General features: G+C 43.5%; 1 protein-coding gene across 1 annotated transcript in view; it reads right to left on the bottom strand.

Moving 5' to 3' along the window:
• KIRREL3 (kirre like nephrin family adhesion molecule 3) overlaps positions 1–20,848 on the bottom strand; it is a 691,985-nt gene that overhangs the window by 384,866 nt on the left and 286,271 nt on the right. The window contains 1 exon segment of the mRNA XM_042473983.1: positions 20,269–20,419. Coding sequence (XP_042329917.1) covers positions 20,269–20,419 — 151 coding nt within the window.

Below are 20,848 nucleotides of genomic sequence, written 5' to 3'. Positions count from 1 at the left end.
GGGTGCTGGTAGTGTAAATAGCACATCCTTCCCACAGTTCCAGAATCTCCAGCGGTAAGACAGGTTATCCCATCAGTGCAGACAGACCCAGCCTTACATTAGGTGATACAGTGGACCCTTTGTATACATGAGGGAACTGTTACACACACACACACACACACACACACACACACACACACACACACCTGCATAGGGGGAAATTGTGAAGAATCAAGTCCCGGTGTTTGCTGTGGCTGTGCACTCCTGGGTGCGTGCACCATTTTAATGACCAGGGCTTGCCGTCCGCATGAGCTTGAGTCTGTGGATGGGGCAGACGCACTGTACAAATTCCATTTTACCAGAGAGGGCAGGTTCCAGCATCTCAGCTTTTTGGTAACTAGCTACAAATTACACTTCAAGCCGGTTTGTTATTTCTTGCTAATTACTGATTCCTGTTCTTTCTTGTCTGTGTTTCTACAGAACTGCTTAGTGGAGAACAATCCCCCTTTTTATTATTTCTCCAGGCCAGATGGAGAAGAGAATGTTTTCTTGATGGCCAATAAACCACCTGCTTTTCATGAATATTAATAAAATGATTGGACAGTGCTAGCAGTTTCGGGTATGATGTAGGGTTACAGACCCTACAGGTGGTCTGGATCTCTGGATAGTAAAAATGAAGAAGTAGAAGGTCATGACAGGTAGTGGGAGGAGGATTTCTACTTAGATTCTGGAGCTTGTTGTTCAGGTTGGTAAATTATTCACAAGCCAACTGTTCTTCTGCAGAAAAACATTTGAGACTTGATCCAAAGACAAGGGGGTAGGGGAGTCAACAGTTTCTGTCCACTTGCCCAGTAACTGGCTATATCAGTGCAGAAAACTTCATGGATACTTATATAGCAATAGCAGTAGCAAGTACATTTCTATACGACTTATCAGTGCACTTAAGCACTCCCTAAGTGGTTTACAAAGTGTAAGCTAATTGCTCCCAACAATCTGGGGACTCATTTTAGCAACCTCCTTGGAAGGATGCAAAGCTGAATCAAGCTTCAGCCCTTTTGCTAGTATTGAACTTGCAACCATTTGGTTTTGAGTGAGTGGGTGCAGTACAGACATTTAACCACTGCGCCACCAGGGCTGGTCTTATAACCGCTTCACATACAAAAAGTGCTTTTGCAAACCTCCACTGAGCAAAAAGAGGTGGCAATGGCATTATAGGGCTGAAACAGACAGCCCAAATGCGCCGTGCTGGTGCCGATTTTAGGGTTAGGGACCACATGGCAACAGCATGGTTCCTAACCCTAGCATGGCACGGCAGCACTATAATGGTGGTGTCCCATCCATATGGGCGCCACCATTGTGATGCAAGCGATGCGCGGCGTCTGCACGTTGCCGCATGTCGCTTATGTAATGACTGTACCATTGCCGCACTCATTACGTCCTCCCTGCGGTGCTAAAAGAACCTGTTTTTTCCGGGTTTTATTTATTTATTTATTTGTATCCCGCTCTTTTCCCAGAGTGGCTTCATAGTATTTTAAAAAAAATAAATTAAATAGTACAATAAAATAAAAAGTACATTGAAAAGAATTTTAAACTGGTCCAACATCCCAGCCTGTCTTTATAGTAAATCCCTAAATGCCTGTGTGAACAGGTAGGTCTTCACCTGTTGGCAGAAGGCCATCAAGGAGGGAGATGTTTTGATCTCCCTGCACAGGGAGTTCCAGAGTCTAGGGGCAGCCACCGAGAAGGCCCTCTCTCGTGTCCCCACCAATCATGTTTGTGAAGATGTTGGGATGGAGAGAAGGGCTTCTCCAGAGGATCTCAGCATCCGAGCAGGTTCATACCAGGAGAAACGATCTTCCAAATAGTGTGGACCTGAGCCATGTAGGGCTTTGTATGTAATAACCAGCACCTTGAATTGTGCCTGGAAACAAACTGGCAGCCAATGAAGCTGTTTCAACAGGGGCATTGTATGGTTTCTGTAATCTGCCCCTGTTAATAGCCTGGCAGCAGCTCTTTGAACCAGGCAGCCCCATGTAGAGCCCATTACACTAGTCCAAACGGGATGTAACCAAGGCATGTACTACTGTCACCAAATCTGGCTTCTCAAGGAACGGGTGCAGTTGGTGTACAAGTTTTAAATGTGCAAAAGCACTCCTGGTCACAGCAGAGACCTGGACCTCCAGGTTCAAAGCTGAGTCCAAGAGTACCCCCAAACTGCGAACCTGTGTCTTCAGGGGGAGTGTGACTCCATCTAACATAGGCTGGATCCCTATTCCCCGATCTGCCTTCCGACTGACCAGGAGCACCTCTGTCTTGTCTGGATTAAGTTTCAACTTGTTTGCCCTCATCCAGTCCATTACTAAAGACAGGCACTGGTTCAGAACCAGGACAGCCTCCTTGGATTGAGGTGGGAAGGAGTAGCAGAGTTGAGTGTCATCTGCATATTGATGACACCGCACCCCAAAACTCCAGACAACCCCTCCCAGTGGTTTCATGTATATGTTAAACAGCATAGGGGACAACACAGAACCTTGAGGGACCCCACAGGTCACTGGCCAGGGGGTTGAACAGGAGTCCCCCAGCACCACCTTCTGAGTTCGCCACTCCAAGAAGGAACGGAGCCACTGTAGAACAGTACCTCCAATCCCCATCCCAGAGAGGCGGTCTAGAAGGATACCATGATCGATGGTATCAAAAGCTGCTGAGAGGTCCAGGAGAACCAACAGGGACACACTCCCCCTGTCCAGCTCCCTGCGTAGGCCATCCATCAAGGCGACCAAGGCTGTCGCTGTTCCATGGCCCGGTCTGAAACCAGATTGAAATGGATCTAGATAATCGGTTTCATCCAGAAATCCCTGGAATTGGGAAGCCACCACACATTCCAAAACCTTGCCCAGAAATGGTAGGTTAGACACTGGCCGATAGTTTTTCATTATTGTGGGATCCAAGGATGACTTTTTAAACAGAGGCCTCACAACAGCCTCCTTTAGGCAGGATGGAATTTCACCAAGCCAGGATTCTTGCTTTGTTGGGAGTGCAGCCAATTATGATGAGAAATTATAGGTATTTTCAATTTACCCTAATCTCATTTTAAAATGTGTAGTCAAAATTACAATAAAGGCAGGCACAGGTTGGAATATAAAGGAGAGGTGCTCCCATAACAGCCTCAAGATATAGCATACTCTTAATTCATTTCCCGGCATCCTGACACTTCCCTATTGTTAGACAGCAAGAGCTAATCCACCTTCCTTTGTTAAGAATGAATCACACTTCTTTTTACTAGTTCCCACATTGTTTGATAGTTCAGTAGTTGTGCTTCAAATGGAAAGAGGGATCTATCTATCTATCTATCTATCTATCTATCTATCTATCTATCTATCTATCTATCTAAAGAGAGCAGCAAGAGCTCCCTCTTGCTTTTAATAATTTTATTTTAAAAGTAGATTACCAGTCCAAGAGAAGGTTAAGAGGGGATATGATAGCCCTGTTTAAATACTTGAAGGGATGTCATATTGAGGAGGGAGCAAGCTTGTTTTCTGCTGCTCCAGAGAAAAGGACCCGGAACAATGGATGCAAACTGCAGGAAAAGAGATTCTACCCAAATGTTAGGAGGAACTTCTTGACAGTAAGGGCTGTTTGACAGAATCCCTCTGAGATTTTGGTGGAGTCTCCTTCCTTGGAGATCTTTAAGCAGAAGCCGGATGGCCATCTGTTGGGGATACTGTGACTGAGAGTTCCTGCATGGCAGAATGGGCCCTTGGGGTCTCTTCCAACTTTAGGATTCTATGCTTCTATGAGAAAAACCAGAAATCTCTCTGGAAGCCAAGATGATTTAACTGAGGCTGTCATACTTTGGCCACATCATGAGAAGCCATGACAAGCCATGACTTACTGAAAAGAACCCAACAATTCTAGGAAAAGTGGAAGGAAGCAGAAAGAGAGCAAGGCCACATGCTAGATGGGTGAACTCTTTTAAAGATAGATTCATGGGTATGAATTTACAGTGACTGAGCAAAGCAGTGGAGGGCAGAGTGTCTTGGAGATGTCTCATTTACAGGGTTGCCATGGGTTAAGAGCAACTCAAGGATGTTTAATAACAACCACCCAGGGCTGGCTTGTCCATACTGTATAGGCAAACTAGGCAGCTGCCTAGGGCACCAACCTCTAGGGGGCGCCAGAGAGAGAGAGAAAGAGAGAGAGTGGCTTTAGCCTGAAGATCATACAATCAGGCAAGCAGAGCAGCCAGCAGCACTGCCAGTCTCTGAGTAGCAGGAAGAGAGAGCTGCTTGCTGAGGCTGAAAGGGGGGAAGACGTTTGCTGCACTCTGCAACTCCTGGGCTGCATCCACACTGGAGAATTAACCCGGTTTGGCACTGCTTTAACTCTTTCTGGCTCAAGGCTACGGAATTCTGGGAGCTGGAGTTTGTTGTGGAGTGCAGAGTGCCTCCCTTCTCCCTCCTTCCTTCCTTCCCTCTATCTTCTTTCCTTCCCCCTTCTTTCCTTTTCTCATTTTCCTTCCTTCCTTCCCTCTTTCTTTCCTCCTGTCCTGTCCCTCCCTCCCCTCCCCTTTCCTTCTTGCCTTCCTTCCTTCTTTCCTACCTTCCCCCTTCCTTCCTTCCTTCCTTCCTTCCCCCTTCCTTACCTCTCCCTCCCTCCCTCCCTCCTTCTTCTCTTCCTTCCTTCCTTCCTTCCCTCCCTCCTTCTTCTTTTCCTTCCTTCCTTTCTTCCTTCCTCTCTCCCTCTCTCTCTTGCCAAGAGAGAGACTTGTTCAGGAAAGGCTTGCCATGGCCTTCCTCTGAGGCTGAGAGAGTGTGACTCCCCCAAAGCCAGCCAGTGGGTTTCCATGGCCCCATTCCCCCTCCCTCCCCCCCATAACTCCTTCTCCTTGCCAGACTTTGGACCCATTCCTTCCCTATCCACTCACTTTTGCCTCCCTTCCCACTCACTCATCCTTTTCTCTGATTCCTAGACCCACTTTTTGTTGTTGTGTGTCCTCAAGTCCTTTCTGCCTCTTGGCCACCCTCTCATGGGGTTTCCTTGGCAAGGTTTGTTCAGAGGAGGCTCGCCATGGTCTTCCTTGCGGCTGAGAGAGTGTGATGCCCCCACCCAGTGGGTTTCCATGGCCGAGCTGGGAATTGAACCCAGAGTCATAGTCCAATGCTCAAGCAACTAGTCCACACTGGCTCCAACAATACATTTTAAAAGCTTGGTATTCTTCTCAGATGTCTTCACTGCAAAGGAAGGCACCACAAAATGGAAGACATTCAAGAAAAAGGGAAGACAGGACTCAAGAAAAGTTCCAAACACTCCTAGAAATGTAAATGCATGCTTTTTAGTCATGCTCAAAATGGAGGATGTTTTAGACTACCTCCTGGACAGAAGGTTAGAATGGAGGACATGTCCTGGAAAAGGAGGCGGTCTCTCCTGCCCTGAGGCGAATCTACCATGGGGTTTTCTTGGCAATGTGAGTTAAGAGAAGCTTTGCCATGGCCTTCCTCTGAGGCTGAGAGTGTGTGACTTGCCTACTTTTGGTGGCTGTGCCTACTATGTGTCTTTTCTTTCTCAACTTGGAGCTATTCCTATCCTTTTTTCATAGGCTGCATCTACACTGCACAGATAATGCAATTTGATACCACTTTAACTGCCCTGGCTCCATGCTATGGAATCCTGGGATTTGGATTTTTGGAGGAGAATTCGCCCTTCTCAGTCAGAGAGCAGTGGAGCAACAACAAACTACAAATCCCAGTGCTCCACAACATGGAACCCGCAGGATGACCAGATGTCCTCATTTTCCAGGGTATATCTTACATTTCAGTCTTCTGTCCAGACTCCAGGAGGAATTCCAAAAAAGTCATCCCTTTTGAGCAATACTAAGATGCAAGACTTTATATTTATATGAGGGGTTTCAGCTTTTACTTAGTGATGTCCTCCATTTTACTTGAAAGACCTACATTTTGCAATGCCTTGTCCTCCTTTTCAGTTAGGACAGCCGGTCACTGTGGGAGCAAAGGGCACCTAAAGTGGTGTCAAACTGCATTAATTCTGCAGTGTGGCAGCAGCCCTGATCCTCTCACCTGGTGACCGTACTGGTTTTCTTCTCTTTCTTGTGACACCCTTTTCTGCCCCTTCAGTGAAGATTTTTAGTTTTTAGGCGTCATAGATGGACCACCATCACCACCCCACAAATTCATAGGGATAGGATCCAGATTTTTCCACATCATTAGAATGAATAATGCTTCCAGCTTGCAAAAGAACATGTTTGCATTAGTCTCCATTCCAAATATCTCAGCAATAAAAAAAGTCTTTAACCTGTAAAAACCTAATTGGCTTTTTGACTAATTCTCAATACTGTGACAAGAGATTGGAACCTAAGTTTTATGTCATGTTTAGCTTTAACAAATGAAACAGCAGAAATCAAGTGGTGAAAATAATTATGAGGGGCGACAGGGGTGCCAAAATATTTCTCGCCTAGGGTGGCAAAATACCTAGAGCCGGCCCTGCAACCACCAGAATGATCTGGTAACACCATGTCCAAAATTCCCCAACAGAAAGCAAGTAAAATGTTCATCCATGGCATGGAATCCCATGTGGCTGACACTGAACATTTGTGTCAGGTTTTCTATCATTTGCGTTACTGATTCTGTCTAGGTCAGTTTCTTAGTGTGTGAAGAACCCATGTTCTGTTTTGACAAACATTGTAGGGCAGGGGTAGGAATAATGTGGTCCTCTGGACTGCAGTTTCCAGCACTCCTCATTACTAGCTAATGTTGGCTAGGAAATTTGGGAGTTGCAATCTATTGTTTTATGAAATAAGCCATTTTATTCCAAGCTGTTAAAACTTTGAGATGCCCTTTTCTTTCACCACATTGTAACACTGGCTGACATCTCAGGAGCTGCTGTGCTTCCCCAGGTATCCAAGTTGGGACAAAAGCCTCAGGCTGAGTGGCCCTGAAGAAGAAGAAGGTGTGATTTTGAATGGGCTGGCTTTCAAGCCTGAGCATACGTCTCCAACTATTGCTAGCTAACTTCAGGTGCTCCGATTTACTGTGAAGTACAGACATGATTCTTTATTAAGCTTCTTCTTGAAGGGAGCAATGAGTAATTCAAACAATTTTCTTCTTCTTGTAAGAAAATCGTCAACTACCATTCAGTTTTTGGAACCAATCTGCAATCCAGGACTTATTCATCCCTCCATATTTGCGGCTTTGATATTTGTGGATTTGATTATTCATGGATTTGATTAATATGTTCTCTCTAAGAATATCCAGGTCCTCCAGTGCAACTCTATGATCAACTTTAACTAAATGTTGCATTGAAAGACCTAGAGATTCCTAGAGAGGACAGTCTACTAGGCCTTTTCAGCTCCTCCAGCGCAGTTCTATGGTCAGCGTCTGTCGGACGTTGACCACAGAGTTTCACTGGAGGACCTAGAGATTACTCTTAGAGAGGTGTCCTCTCAGGTATAAACATGGTGTTTTTGTTATTTGCGGTTTTCCCATATTCACGGGGGTCTTGTGCCACTAACCCTAGCAAATATGGAGGGACAAGTGTACTTCTTTTGCATAGATACTGCACAAGAAAGTGCATTTTCTGTGCAGAAAGTAAAAATCCTGTGTAAACCCCCCCCCTATTTTCTGTACAGAAAATGCTACTTTCTTTGCAAATCACCCATACACAAATTTTGTGCAAGAGTTAAGCCCCCTATTTCAACATTTTCTGTGTAGGAAACAGCATTTTGTGAGCAGGAAGTAAGATTTCTGCATAGAAATATTATTTTATGTGCAAAAAATAACCTTTACAATGCAAACAGTGACGTTTTCTCACAAAACAGTCATGGATGTTTTTCTGAATGCCAGGAAACCCTGCTGTCAGTCCAGGATTCTTGTCCCCATTTGAAAAAAAAATACTTTTTGTGTATTTTGGAACATTCTTTCCATCTTTATTATGAAATATTTGTGAGTGCACTGGGCTTGTGCAATGTTGGTGTGCTGTTTTCACAACAGAAAATCACTTCCACTTCACGTCCTTTTTAAAAATGATCTCTCCTGGCCCTAAAATGGACCGAGGGGCAAAAAAGAACGAAACTGCCTCCCTGGGCATTTGATAGCATTGTGAACCCTGCTGTGTTCAGAGGCCATAGAATGGTACCAGGGCCAAGGAATCCTTCAAAAGACATCGGCCTAAAGCCAGTTGCTAGTCCCAACTAGAATACATCCACTAAATCAATATTTCATAAATATCAATTTACTATTTAACAATGGATTCAATGGTCATACTCAAATGGGATTAGCAATTGGTTTTAAGCCATAAAAGGTGGGAAATGCCCTTTTTGTGAAAATAGCCCTGATGACTAATATCAAGCAAACTGGCAACATTTCAAAATGGGTCTGATTCGATTTTTGCCAAATGTATGTCTTCTTTCCTGAGCATCAACTTCCACCTCAACCCGTCACATACATTTCCAGCTTGCCAACAGTCCTTTAATATTTCCCACTGTCTCTTGCTTTTCGAAAACAAGCCAAAGTTGTTAGCACAAACATGGGAGTATTAGCGTAGCGGGAGAAAACTGCGAATGCGGGTGGACGAGTCGGAGAAAAGCAGTAACCTTGCTCCGCTCCTTCTTGGCATGCAGGATGCAAATTTCCATACACCCACTGAGCTCTGGCAGTATAAATAGTTTATGGCATATCAAACTATTAAACATGATTTTAATCCCACTTGTGATGTTCACCGCATAACTCACAGGAGGCCTGCTTTGATGTGGCTGGTGGAATGGAAATGACTTTGAACAGATGTTCCAGCTGGAGTCACTTAGCCTCCCTGTTATAAACCTCAGGTCTCTTTTCAGAGTAGGTGGGATGCAAAGCTGGATTGACTCTGCAATTTAATGATACTTTAGGGCTGGGGTGTGCTATCTGTTCCTCTGGGCCCCAACGATTGCTTCTGTCCTGAAAGTGGGCTTCCCTTAAGTTTGCTTCCTAGAAGAATCTAGAAAGTGGGAAACTTTATTACCATGTGCAGATATATTTATGATGTTTTTTTCATGCATCGCAAAACATGATTACTGGTAAATCATTTTTGTAACTATTGATCCCCAGAATAACTTCATTCTTTATGGCATTTAAACATAAAGGTGGCCTATTTTCAGATGGAAGTCACCAACATTTGTGAGATGGGGTACTCAGAGCAGAAACTGGAATGGACAGACAGCAACCTTTCTCATGGTCCTAAACATCAATGGCCAGCTTCAGCAGTAACCATAGAATCATAGAATTGGAAGAGACAAAAGGGCCATCCAGTTCAACCCCATTTTGCCATGCAGGAAATCTAAATCAAAGCATCCCTGACAGATGGCCATCCAGCCTCTATTTAAAGACCTCCAAGGAAGTAGACTCCACCAAAATCTCAGAGGAAGGAGTGTGTTCCACTGTTGAACAGCCCTTTCTGTAAGGAAATTCCTCCTAATGTTGAGCTGGAATCTCTTTTCCTGGAGCTTGCATCCATTGCTCCATTGTGTGCTGTTCTGTGGAGCAGCAGAAAACAAGCTTGCTCCTTCCTCAATATGGCATCCCTTCAAATATTTAAACAGGGCAATCGTATCACCTCTTTTTTTTTTTTTTTGGAGGTATGCTGTTTATTTTTTTTTTATTATTATTTTAAGTAATTAACAATAAAACTTTATTTGAAAGACAGTTTAACAACGTTTCACTTGTTCAGTTGGTACATTCACTTGTGATTGTTTCACTTTGTTGCACATATATACACTTCGTTACTTCTCTCTCTCTCTCTCTCTCTTTTTTCATTTTTAAATATTTATTTGTAGAATGAAATTAATAAATGTTATTATAATAAATTGATAAAACAAAATATTGGTTAATTCACCTTACAATAATATATAAAAACTTTTACATAATATCACCCATACATATAATATATCCCTTTATCTTCCATTCTTTACTACTTTATCTAAATCTCATATCACCTCTTAACCGTCTCTTCTCCAGGCTAAACATCCCCAGCTCCCTCAGTCTCTCCTCATAGGATATGGTTTCCAGACCCTTCACCATTTTAGTCACTCTCCTTTGGATACGCTCGTGTTTCTCCACATCCTTTTTGAAATGTGGATGCCAGAACTGGACACAATATTCCAGGTGAGGACTCACCAAAGCAGAATATAGTGGCACTATTACTTCCCTGGATCTAGACACTATACTTTTATTGATGCAGCCTAAAATTGCATTGGCCAACTGGACCAAGATGCTGGAACAGAGTCAGAGAGTCCTATGATCAGAACCCCACAGCAGAGGTTCTCACAAGGAAGACAGCCGGCCAGATCAGAAGTGGCTTTTCAGCTTGATATTTGCAGATTTTACTTCTTATTACTTTTAGTACTGGGAATGGGGGGTGGTGGTAGGTCTAGGGTTTGATTTTTTAACTCTATTGTAATTTGTTGTATTTTATTGTTGTAACCCACCCGGATTCTTTGTGATTGGGCGGGCTAGAAATAAATCTATTATTATTATTGTTGTTGTTGTTGTTCTCAGAGGGGCGGGGATACAAAATCCATTTTATATTATTATTATTACTTATTCAGCCTTGGGGGGGGGGCAGAAGTGGTATTACATTTATTTAAAGTGGCACTACAACCATAAATGTCATTTTAAATAAAGGTGGGGGCTTAGAAGAAACCAGAACAGAAGACAGAAAACTACCTTTGAGTAGGGATGGGGAAAGGTCATGTGTCAATTTTTCTTTAAAAAAAATGAGATTTGACCAAAATTGAAATTTCTTCACATATGGGATAAATAGAACTTGAGATCATTATGGGAAGAACCAGAGCAGATTCAGCCATCCAGGCCTAGTCCTTTCTTGGTGGTTATGTCTTTAAAAATCTGGATTTGAAATTCTAGGGCTGGTTTCTTGTTGTGTGCCTTTAAGTCATTTTCTGACTTATGGTGACCCTAAGATGAACCTATCCTTGGGTTTTTGTGACAAGATTTGTTCAAAGGAGATTTGCCTTTGCCTTTTTCTGAGGCTGAGAGAGTGTGACTTGACAAGATCACCCAGTAGGTTTCCATAGTTCAGCGGGCATTTGAACACTGGTCTCTAGAACCATAACCCAAGCTATAAATTCCCCTATAGAAATACTTGGACATTTTTGTCCTATGTGGAACATTCACATTCAGTTTAAGGGTGAGGAAGTGGAGGTGCACATATGTTGTGCACAGATGTGTAAAGTTAACCATTCCATGCAGTGATTTGTATTGCAAGGAATAACTCTGCATATGAAAATTTTTGCTGCACAATCCAATACAGGATCCCAGTCTATGTTTTCAATCATGATCTGGCTGAATTAGGGCTACCTTCTTCTCCTTGAGCAGTTCCTTATCTTTAAAAAGTCCTTAACATTTCAATAGGGACAGCTGTTCTTGTTTTTGAATAGTCTGTGTTATCATTGCCTGACATTTAGCTGTTAAAGATGAAATACTTGTTTGGGGGAGGCAGGGGAACCTGAATACACAAGAATTCAAGATTATTAAGATGTAAGTGTTCCAAGTTCTTCACCTGGATGTACAAGTCTGCCCGTTCTGTTTTGTCCCACATTTAAGCTCGACTCAGGCTTGCATCCTTCCGAGGTTGCTAAAATGAGTTCCCAGACTGTTGGGGGCAAATTAGCTTACTTGCTAATTAGCTTACTTGCTGTTCACCGCTATGATCTTTGGAATAGCGGTATATAAATAAAACAAATTATTATTATTATTACATGACAAGTATAAAAATATTTGCAAATTTAGCAGAGCTTCCATTTTAAAAAGGGAACAAAATAAAATGCTCACCCATCACTACAAAAATCCCTCCTAAAGGTGAAACTCTGTCACTTTGCACCTTTTCTGCAGCAGGTTGATGAATCCATCCTGCTATTATTACTCCCCTCTCAATCAATCATCCACTGCGGCTAAGCCAATAAACCCATTAGTGGCTATTAATAGAAAAATTCTTCTAGTCGCTGGATGGGATATTATTATTATTGTTATTTCTTTCACAGTATGGTGTACTTAATGGTCTGGAGTTTGTTTGTATTTTTTAAAAATGATCTTGATTGGATCTCCCTCTTTTGAATTGGTTTCCACTGCTTTTGGAGATTCAACTCACGTCGCTGGCCTTATACTGTACTGCATACCATAATGATGCCTCGGGTTCTGTGTTGTTTTCCTCCAGCATTTGAAGCTGTTGTAACTGCTTGCTGGCTGTGAGAAATTTTCTCATTTTATCTTGCCAGTGCTGTCAGGACATGCTAAAGAACAACCTGAGAGGCTGTTAATCTTCCGGCAGAACGGTTGGAAGTTTTAAGTGGTGAATTTTATTTATTTATTTATTTATTTATTTTTGCTGCCCTCGAATTTGATCAGCCAGTTTTTAATTGGAAACAGGAAAGCAGCTGGCATGCTAATATTGAATGTCCCACAATTGCAAATTGTTGGTAAATACAGATGCAGAAATGTACAGATGCAGCTGAAGATGACGGGGGGAGGAGAAGGTCAGGTCAAATTTGACAACAGTAAATACCCTCCCAAAATATGGAAGGGAGGCAGATGTGTCTTATGGAGTACTGCTCCCTGCCTCTTCATAAAAAGAGGCTTTATTGAGTGCATCACTAGACTGTGCACAAATGTGTCTCCAACTGGAGCCAGTGTAAAATGAATTCTCTACTATGTGCTTGGAAGCAGAATGAGGCTTGAAAGGGAGTGATAGGAGCAAAGCAAAGGGTACTTCCACACCATGTAACAAAATGGAAATTTAAAAAATACCATTGCCAATATCTACTAATTTGGAGGAAATATATATGTGTGTGGAAGGCACTGTGTGCGTGCATGCATGTGAGTGTGTGCAAGTAGCTTGTTAATGATTAGACAATCTAATTCTGAGTCTTGGCTGAAAAATCCCATCCTACTTTCCTGAATTGTAGAATTTTATTCTCTCTTTCATAAAAGCAGAAACAAGACTGATGAGAACCATAGGACAATACTAATTAGGATCCATACCAAAGTGTGCAAAAAAGGGGGTCATCTTAGATAGTAAGCTCCAAATATTGTAAAGTGTGTTTGTATGTGTCTTTAAGTAACATAGAGCTCTAGGTGGTTAGTTTTTTGCGGCATCATAAGGGCTGCGGCACAACCATAAGATGCTGCTTCTGCCAAGAGGCGTCTGTACGTGATGTCACACCTGCCGTGTGGATGGGTGCACACCTGTGACATCACTAGGGCTGGGTGTGTTTGGGCTCCCAGCCCTATCAAGCCCTAATTTCAGCCTCAGGGGGTCACACAGTGCCCATGTGTACTGGGCCATAGTGTCCATGATATAGATGTTGTTGGACTAAAGCTCCCAGGATTACTCAGCATTGGCCACACCAGCTAGGAGATGCTGGGACATGTAGTCCAACAATCGCTGAAGAGCCATATGTTATGACTCGGTAGCCCAAAAGTAGCTTAAAAAAAAAAAGGAATAGCTGCGTAATTGAATGGGACATCTATATTCTCTGTTGTGTTCACAAACTTGGATTAAGTTCAATAATCTTGTAAGGCAGGCCTTAAACTCTTAAATTTAAACTCTGACACTGACTGCCATAAAGCCACAATGGGAACCCCAAAAGCACAGAAGCCCACCTTGGGCATGTCACACTCTCTCGGCCTCAGAGGAAGGGAATGTCAAAGCCCCTCTGAACAAATCCTGCCAAGAAAACTATGTCATAGGTTTGCATTGGGGTCATCAAAAGTCAGAAATGACTTGAAGGCATGCAACAACAAAAGTCAATTGCAACCCCCCCCCTCCACATACACACTGTTTAATTGCTCAGCTTAGTACTGGGGCAATAACGCCATTCAGAATATCAGATTTCAAGTGGAAATTCACACACACACACCATGTGTGAGAGATGAAGCATTTTATCATATTTGACCTGTAGGGAGACCAGTAAATATATTTCCCATACTTCTCCAGGGATGAGAAGAATTTTGACAGCTATTTCCATTCCTAGCTGTGGGTCTGTTTTTGTTTGTTAACATCTTATTGCTAGAGTTGTAATTTGGGGGCCATTCAGACTACCTTTTACCCTGGATCAGAACCTGGATTAACCATGGGAAGTTCATATTCGCCCCGAATCTTTCACAAGCGAATCCGAGGCTTTCACACCAATTGAGGGGCAAATGCCCCTTAGCACGGGTCTGAGTTTCTCCTGTATCTTTTCAGAAAAAACGGGTCCGGCAAATACTGTATGAACTTGTCCCTGATCAAGTTCAGGGGAGGGATTTAGATCAGAGGCAGGGCAGAGAGCGGAACATGCCTCCCCTTCATCAGGGTGACGGAAGAGGAGGAGGAGGAGGAAGCCAGGGGAAAGAAGGGTGCCATGGAGGGCAGCATCGGAAGGAGGAGAAGGAGGAAGGAGCCAGAGAAAGGGTCAATTCAGGGCAGGTCAGAAGGAGGGCAGGGAATGGAGCAAGCCTCCATTGTCGCAGGCAGCTTTCTTTCTCTTTTATTTTTTTATTTTGACAGACTATGCGCATGCGTTTTGCTACAGGTAGATACATGTATAGATAGACTGTGTGTCTGCATGTGCTGCTTTCCATTTCATTTCCTTGCCCTCAGCACAACACTTTGCAAAAGGCTTTTTTTCTAAATTATTTTTATATGCAAATGCTACAATGCAAATGTTACAAATATTTCTCTTTCAATTTGGCAAATTGATACAGAATGCTTTTGCTACTGTCTGTAAGGAATTCTGGGGTGGCTGAGGAAAAGTACGTAAAGGATGCAGAGATGCCATTTGGGGTGAGGAATTATTATTATTATTGTATGTGTATGAGGCATTCTGGGGTCGCAAGGAGGGAGGATGCAGAGATTGCATTAGATTGCATTTTGGGGTTGAAAACACAGGCAGGGGAGATCCATATTCTGAAGTGACCCAAATACACACAACACACACACACTTGGATGTTTTTAAATTTGACAAAATATGCCCACACTGCCACCTGTTTTTTTTTAAAAAAGGAAGGGGGGAAGCACACATCCGATTGCCCAATGGCTGCAGGAAATGTCACCTTGACAAAAGCGGAACTGAATTTGATTGACAGCAAAGGCGTCTTCATTTTAAACTGGTTCTGTAAATATGAACTCTCCAGAAGAGCTGCAAGGGCATTCAGGATTTAATTACCCTCATTGAGGTAAATTTTTAGTAGGCACTTGCTTCCGGAGGGATTCGGGAGGGGGGGACCTGATTCTGCCCAGTTTCATCCAGCATCTGAATGGGGCCTGAGTTTGAATGAACACTGGTGTGATGATCCCAGGGTCCAAGCAGCCAAACAGCCACCCTGTTCTTGGCCCTTAGACCCAGCTGATCCCTTTAATTTCCCCTAGAGTCTCCTGGGTCTCTATTTCTGCTCCCTGCTGAGCTGGATGAGATCCCTTGAGATCCTCTAGTAAAGCTGCCAAAACCCAGTGAATCTCCAATGCACTCCCCTTAGCACACACTGGGACTTGCTAAAGACTTAAGTTCCTTCCCATGTTAACCTGAGCAAGCACAACTGAGCTAAGGCACATGTATAGGAGTACAGGCAGCAGATATTTTTAAAGAAAGGTATTTATTCTAACTAGACAAAATAGAGCAAGGTACAGAATGTATAGTTACAAGATGTTCATTTCAGGCAAGCCAAAAAATAAACATAACAAAAGCTTACATGCACTAGCTAACACATTACCTAAGCTACTCACACAGAGATGGGATCTGCAGTCCTTGATGGATTTTTGGATGCAAAGAGCTGGCCCCCATTGCCTAGCTCAAACTGCATCCCTTAAGCCTGTCCTTTCGGCACAGGACCATCAACTGGGCTTTCAAAACAAAAGACGAGGACAAAAGACCACATGCTCTCAAAAGCATTTTAAAGGCCTCTGGTGGAAGGTTCTTGAAACTCTGCTCTACTGATTGGCCAGTTGGGCTTTAGGTCAACTATGATGTAACTTCACATTAGCATGTACCTCCCCCCGGCTTAACCCTTTGTGGTTTGAGAGGAGTCCTCAAATGACTGGTGGCTCAGTCATTACAATTAGGAAGTGGAGAGGGCATTACCCACTATATTGTTGTATGTCTTCTAGTTGTTTTCAACTTATTGCAATCCAAATATGAACCTGCAGTAGGGTTTCCTTGGCAAGATTTGTTCCAAGAGGGTTTGCCTTTGCCTTCCTTTGAGGATGAAAGAATGTAGCTTGCCTTAGGTCACCCAGTGGGTTTCCATGGACAAGTGGGGATTCAAACCCTGATCGCCAGTTATCCAGCGCTCAAACCACTACATCATGCTAGGTCTTTACTACCTATTATACACCAGTCATAAGTAAGTTTTCTTGGCATTTCAATATCTCCTTACAAACTCTCATTCTCACTCTCTTGGATTGCAATGATGCCCTTGCAAAAACAAAACAGATGTACACACACAGCTTAAACCATGCATGCATGGCGGTTGCTTTGCATAGGAGATTGCCAGGTCCATATAGCACCAGCTTTTGGTGTTTGAGAAAACAAAGCGGGAGAGAACAGGAGTTAGTGCCAGATGAAAAGAATTTCTATGCAACTGTCTCTGATATTAATGCCAAATCTATCCAAAGCTACTTGTCAGTTTTGTAGGGCAAAATGGGATTTCTGGATACATACCAAAAAATTAGCTTACCTTGTATATATAGCAAATACAAGTTGGGGCATTTTTTTATGATATAGTTATGTTATACACTTAGTTTATGACAACTAGAGCTTCTTGTTTTGTGCCTTCGTGTTGTTTCTGACTTATGGCAACCCTATCATGGAGTTTTCTTGCAATATTTGTTCAGAGCAGATTTGCTTTTGCCTTCTTCTGAGGCTGAGAGAGTGTAACTTGCCCAAGTTACCCAGTGGGCTTCCATGGCTGAGAGAGGATTTGATGCCTGATCTCTAGAGTCCTAATCCAATGCCTAAACCATTACACCATGCTCGTGCCTCTTTTAATCCTTCCACATCTTATTATGCATAACTCTGCAGTCAACAATATATTTAGGATTTTCCTGTACATAATTCCAGGTTTGTATTTCTTGTTCTAGCCTGGTTTCTTACTGACCATGCTTTGAAGGGACTGTGTTGTTTTTCTCTGAACAGGTGACATATGACAACCTGTCAGCAATTTAAACTCAATCCAGCTAAATTACATTCTTAACCTCTCCCCATCCATTTTCCTCATTTCAATCACAATGGACATCGGAGCCATCAAGATGTGTAAACTCAGCATTGGACTGTCACCTTTACCCTTTCCTTCTGTCTCTGGATCTTCATTTTCAGGTTGGTTCTGGATCTTGTTAATTCATCTAGCAATAAGCACTAGTCATTCAGAATCATCTCAATTTTGGATTGCATTTCAGCGGCTGCTGTGAACACTTTTCTTCATCCTTGACGGCTGACTAGTGAATGCTTGTGTTACTAAGAATAAATTCATTCCAAGCGTTGCTTCTAAGATAATTTCCAAAGAGGGCTTCTTTGACTACAGCACCTTTATTTATTTGATTAAAAGGCTTCTCGCACCCCACAAGGTCTTATGTGTGCCATCTGTGGCCAAATATGTCATGTCTTTATACATGCCATTCTGTGCAAGCAAGGAAGGGCAAGAATAACAATACTGGTGGTAATTAATGATGCATTTATTCCAGTCCAAATTTTTATTTTAAAAATTGAAATTAGACAAAGCACACACAAAAAAATATACACTCCCTACAAAAGAGACAAAACTTCAGTTCCTGCCAGAACAAATGGCCCTGAAGGGGTGGCTTGAAGCTGCTCCTACCAAAAACAGATTGTAGCTGTGGCAAATGAGGCTGCTCTGACTTACTGAGGCCGGCCTTGTTGCTGCTGGAGGATAGCCGAGCTTGTTGTCCTTTAGGTTTGCCCGGGCTCTCAGCATGCTTTGCTGGGGATGGGTGGGCTTGCCATTGGCCCACTCTAGGGGATCGGGTGGGCCTTCCGCTCTTCGGAGCTGGGAGACTACATCTTCCAGCATGCTCCAGGGCAGAAATGCCCCCGATTGGCTGCCCCAGACTTCTGGGCGCAACCTATTGGCCAGGATGCCAAAGAGGCGGTGCCCTCTCTTTTCCCGGCATCCTTTGGAGAGTGGCTTGGACACCATTCTCGCTCAGCTGACAACTTTTTGGGCGCGGTAGCATAGGTCCTGGATCTGGTGGGCATGGTTTCCAGGGTTGCGTAGCACTGGATCGGGAGTCCTTTGGGACCCGGGAGCACTGAGGGCGTGTGCTGTGGCCATTGCAGAGGCCACATCGATTCAGCAGCTCCCAGTGACTAGGGGCTTAACAGATAACATGCAATTGTCTGGTTGCATGTCTTTGATAGCAGCATTTACCGTTGCCACTATGTCATCCTGAAGCTTGGCCCTGACCAAGCAATTCGGTTCATTGACCAACCAGGGGTTGATTGATGAGCCAGATCTGGACCTCATGCTTTGGACAACCCTACCCCTGTCCAGTTTGGTTTAATAAAGTTGTGGCCTTTTCTTCCAATTGCATGTTCTAGAATCATAGAATCATAGAATCATAGAATCATAGAGTTGGAAGAGACCATTAGCGCCATCCAGTCCAACCTCCTGCCATGCAGGAAATCCAAATCAAAGCATCCCCGACAGATGGCCATCCAGCCTCTGTTTAAAGACCTCCAAGGAAGGAGACTCTATCACCCTCCGAGGGAGTGCATTCCACTGTCGAACAGCCCTTACTGTCAGGAAGTTCCTCCTAATGTTGAGGTGGAATCTCTTTTCCTGTAGCTTGCATTGTTCTGGGTTCTGTTCTCTGGAGCAGCAGAAACTAAGCTTCTAGTCCTCATTGGCGACGTCACTCCACAGCAAACACAAGCTGCAGCCCCAGTCTGCCTTGAAGCTGGCCCAAAAAGGAGCAGAAAAGATCCACTCCTATTTGGGCCGAGAAAGAGCTGGCTTTCCCAGCCTGTCAAAGGTGGCATACTTCTCAGCAGCTTCGGAGTGTGCGGTGTATAAATGCCACACTCTGAAGGCACCCGAAAGCAGGCTTTAAAGGGTTGGGGAAAGCCATAGATAAAGCTCTGGGGGAGGCCATAGATAGAACTCTGGCAAAATAAATAGGTAGCAGCTCTTCATATCCATGCTGGTTGTGGCATTCTGAGAGTTATAGCCCAACAAAGTGGCTTTTTGAAGTTCTCGCTGTACTTGCTTACTAAGGATTTTCCATTATACAGTCCGTCCTTGCCTTACGCGGGGGATCCGTTCCGGATCCTTCCGCGTAAGGCGAGTTCCGCCTATGCTCGAGCCCCATTGGAAACAATGGGGCTCGTGCGCGGTGGTGCGGCGGCGCAGGCGGGGCTCAACGGGCGCGCGCGCTCATTCAATTGAATGGGACGCACTGCCCCTTCTGCCCCGCGCACGCCCCACGGCTTGAGCGTGTATGCTCAAGGCCGCGTATGGCGCGCCCGTGTATGGCGCGGGTGCACTGTAGCAACATTACATTTGCTGTTTATACTAGCTGCCTCTTATATACAGGGCAAAACCAACAGAGTAGACAGAGGAGGAGAAGCTGAGCAAGCAAAATTAGAAACAGAAATTATAAGGTAAGCTGCAGTCTCAGCCAAAGTTTTTCAGGGTAAAAAAGCAGTAAAATCAAGAAGAGAGTGAAAGAATCGAACAAGAGACAAATGAATTTAATGTGTTAGATGTTCCTAAGGGCCAGTCAACCGTCTCCATCTCTCATACTGTCCTTCTCTTGTCATCAGCCTTCAATATCAGTATATATAATCCAAGCTAAATCACAGTACAAACATTTATCAGTGTTGTAGCCATTAAACTATCATGGATTCCCACCTGAATCCCAGAACTGTGGGATGAGGTAGGTGCTGAGAATCCCTAATCTACCACACAAAAATCCCTACTGCACATCTACTAAAGTCCCTAATGCCCCAGTTGAAAAGCAGTGGTCCTCCAGAGGTGGTTGGATTGCAACTCTCACCATTTCATATGATTGGATATTTTGGTTAGAGCAGACGCAGTTAAACAACAATTGGCAGATCACAAGTTGCTTAACCCCATCCTAAGGATTTTTAGGAAGGTGAAAGGAAATGGCTGCTAAATTAGTATAGATTTTTCAGCTCCCACATATGGCTGGTAGGGATGTGGATTGATTCCCAACAGGAAAGCAGATCTCGGATGAAACTGCACACTATATTTACAAAGGGTTATTAACACTCACGTTGAATATCAATAGTGACAGAGGTTTCCTTTCCACTGGGAATGGCTTTGTTGGTGGCCCGGCAGACAATGGTCTGGCCATTCTCGATGTCGGATGGAGAGACAAAGAGTGTGCTCATGATGCTCTCTCTCTTCCCATCACGGAGCACTGTCTGCAAGAGAAAATGAAGAAACTAGTTAATGCTTTCGAAAAGAGATGCCAGCTCTATACATACAATCTTAGAACAGGGCCAGATTTTAGCATTGAAGTAATACTTATTGAGTTAGAACATGGTTATCTTAAAGATTTGTTATATTAAATGGTTGAGGCAGTGAACAAATGGAACATATGAAGACCCAAAAAAAACCACAGAAAAAAAACTAATAATGAAAGAGATAAGTCATTTGATTTCTGGTACATCACGTTGCATGTTGAGGGTTGAGAGACATGGGCTGACAACTAAACATGGGGTAGAATTTCATTTGAGTTTAATTTGGGGGAACATTTATCAGAATGTACAACTTTCTTCATATTCTGGATGGAGAGAATTCAAGATTTAAGAAGAAATGAATGCATGAGTACCCAAAACTCGAATCTGGCC

The sequence above is a fragment of the Sceloporus undulatus genome, chromosome 6 (genome assembly GCF_019175285.1).
Source record: "Sceloporus undulatus isolate JIND9_A2432 ecotype Alabama chromosome 6, SceUnd_v1.1, whole genome shotgun sequence".
Lineage (NCBI taxonomy): Eukaryota > Metazoa > Chordata > Lepidosauria > Squamata > Phrynosomatidae > Sceloporus > Sceloporus undulatus.
Note: the sequence above shows the minus strand (reverse complement) of the source record. Positions and strands in the feature narration are given on the sequence as shown.